At 33.2% G+C, this 2,375-nt stretch overlaps 1 protein-coding gene across 1 annotated transcript; it reads left to right on the top strand.

Annotated features, from left to right (window-relative positions):
- Positions 1 to 382: 382 nt before the first annotated feature.
- On the top strand, positions 383 to 2,047 carry LOC133863230 (uncharacterized). The gene has a single exon (XM_062299191.1). The coding sequence runs from the start codon at positions 383 to 385 to the stop codon at positions 2,045 to 2,047; it is 1,665 nt and encodes a 554-aa protein (XP_062155175.1).
- Positions 2,048 to 2,375: the final 328 nt, after the last annotated feature.

The raw sequence follows: 2,375 nt of genomic DNA, 5'->3' as shown, positions 1-2,375 counted from the left end.
ATTATTTATTTTACATTTATGTGATTAGCTAGAAATAAATTTATATTGACTATTATTTTTTATTATGATTGTTTTCTTATTCAGACAAGAACAACATTGGCATCTTTGGAGAAGGTTTTCTTCATACTTTGAGATTTTGTTAGTGTCAATAAGATTCAATAGATTTTTGCCATTTTCAGGTACGTTATTTGTTATTGTTTGGTCCTTTTATTAAGCAATTTTTTAAAAATTGGTTAGATTGATAGTGATCATTATATTGTAATAATTTAATTATAATATCATTGGAATATGTGTCAAAAGTTATGAGTTTTTTTAGTGTAAAAACACTTAAAACTAATAGAAAAATAAATTTTCAGGTTTTCGAAAAATCTTAGGTTACATCATGGGCAAGCCAAAAAGAATTGATGCATTTTTTAAGAAAAAAGATGCAGATTCCAATTCTAAAATATCTTCTTCCACATCTATTCCTCAAGCTTCAGCTCCTGAGCAACGTCTTTCTAAGATGCTAAGAATTGAATCTCAAATTGAGTCAGTTGACATTTCTGCTATACAACATGATCCAGGGTTACGTCCTCAAATATCGGAATATCCAGTTAATCAACAGGATGAAATTAGACGTGCTTATCTTAGAGACGGTCCATATAGATTCATTCCTTCTAACAGTTTTGGATATCCATTTTCGGGAATTGGAAAAAATCGTCGAAGATTTCAATCATCTTGGTACAAGATGTTTAATTGGTTAGAATACTCTCCTACAAAAGATGCTACTTATTGTTTGCCCTGCTATCTTTTCGGTAAAAAGCCAACGGGACGACCTGGAGCTAATGCATCTTCACCTCATAATAATGCTGTTAAGTGTTGTGATACTTTGAAGAATCAATCTCAACATATTGAAAATGTGATTGATAAGCAAACTTCGGAACAAAAATTGAACAATCGATTGCGATTGAAGACTTCAATCGATTGTATTCGTTATTTAACATCCCAAGGATGTGCTCTTAGAGGTCATGATGAGGGTCCAGATTCAAAAAATCGTGGCAATTTCCTTGAGTTGATAGAACTTGTATCCACATACAATGAGAAAGTTGCTAAGGTTGTCTTAGAAAATGCTCCACAAAATGCTAAATATACTTCACATCATATCCAAAAAGATATTTTACATGTCTTGGCAAAGAAGGTACGAAATGCAATTCGTGAAGAAATTGGTGATTCAAAATTTTGTATTATTGTTGATGAAGCACGAGATGAGTCTAAGAAAGGACAAATGGCTATTGTTTTAAGATTTGTTGACAAAGATGGTTTTATACAAGAACGTTTCTTTGATGTTGTCCATGTTAAAGATACATCGGCATCAACTTTAAAGAATGAAATATCTATTGTTCTTTCTCAACACTGTCTTGATATTCAAAATATTCGTGGACAAGGGTATCATGGTGCTAGTAATATGCGTGGTGAATGGAAAGGATTACAAGCATTATTTCTTAATGATTGCCCTTGTGCGTACTATGTTCATTGTTTCGCTCATCGATTACAATTAGCATTAGTTGTTGCATATAGAGAGGTAGTTTCTGTTCATGAGTTCTTCTCAAATTTGAATTTCACTATCAATGTTGTTGGTGCTTCATGTAAACGTCATGATGAACTACAAGCTACTCAAGCAGCAGAAATTGCACATTTGTTAGCTGTTGATGAACTTGAAACTGGAAAAGGAGCTAACCAAATTGGCACTTTGAGACGAGCTGGTGATACTCATTGGAGTTCTCATTTTCAATCTATTTGTAGCCTAGTATGGCTATTTAGTGCTACTTGTTCAGTGCTTGAAAATATTATAAATGAAGGATCCACTTACTCTCAAGGTGGTGATGCTAATGCTGCTTATAAAATGATTACTTCATTTCAATTCATATTCATTTTACATTTGATGAAGGAAATCATGGGTATCACTGATGGCCTTTGTCAACATTTGCAACAAAAATCTCAAGATATCTTGACTGTTGTGCAATTGGTTGATAATACAAAAAAAACTTATCCAAAAGTTGAGAGATGAAGATTGAGATAAATTGCTTGAGGAAGTAGTATCTTTCTACAAGAAATTTGAAATTGACATTCCAGATTTGGGTGCTCATTATGCTCAACGCCGAGGTCGTCACCAACGAGATCACATCACAATGGAGCATCATTATCATTTTGACATATTCAATGCTACTATAGACTTTCAGTTGCAAGAGCTCGATAATAGGTTTAGTGAAGGGGCAATGGAACTCTTGACACTTAGTTCAACTTTGGATCCAAATGATGCCTATAAGTCCTTTAACATTGATGATATATGTAGGCTTGCAGAAAAGTATTATCCTCTTGATTTTTCAGAGCAAGAG

Source organism: Alnus glutinosa, chromosome 3 (assembly GCF_958979055.1).
Source record: "Alnus glutinosa chromosome 3, dhAlnGlut1.1, whole genome shotgun sequence".
Taxonomy (NCBI): domain Eukaryota; kingdom Viridiplantae; phylum Streptophyta; class Magnoliopsida; order Fagales; family Betulaceae; genus Alnus; species Alnus glutinosa.
This window is presented reverse-complemented; position numbering and strand designations above follow the sequence as displayed.

Bases quoted from the DNA above. Each gene is read 5' to 3' on its own strand.
- LOC133863230 (XM_062299191.1), top strand. From the start codon at position 383: ATGGGCAAGCCAAAAAGAATTGATGCATTTTTTAAGAAAAAAGATGCA.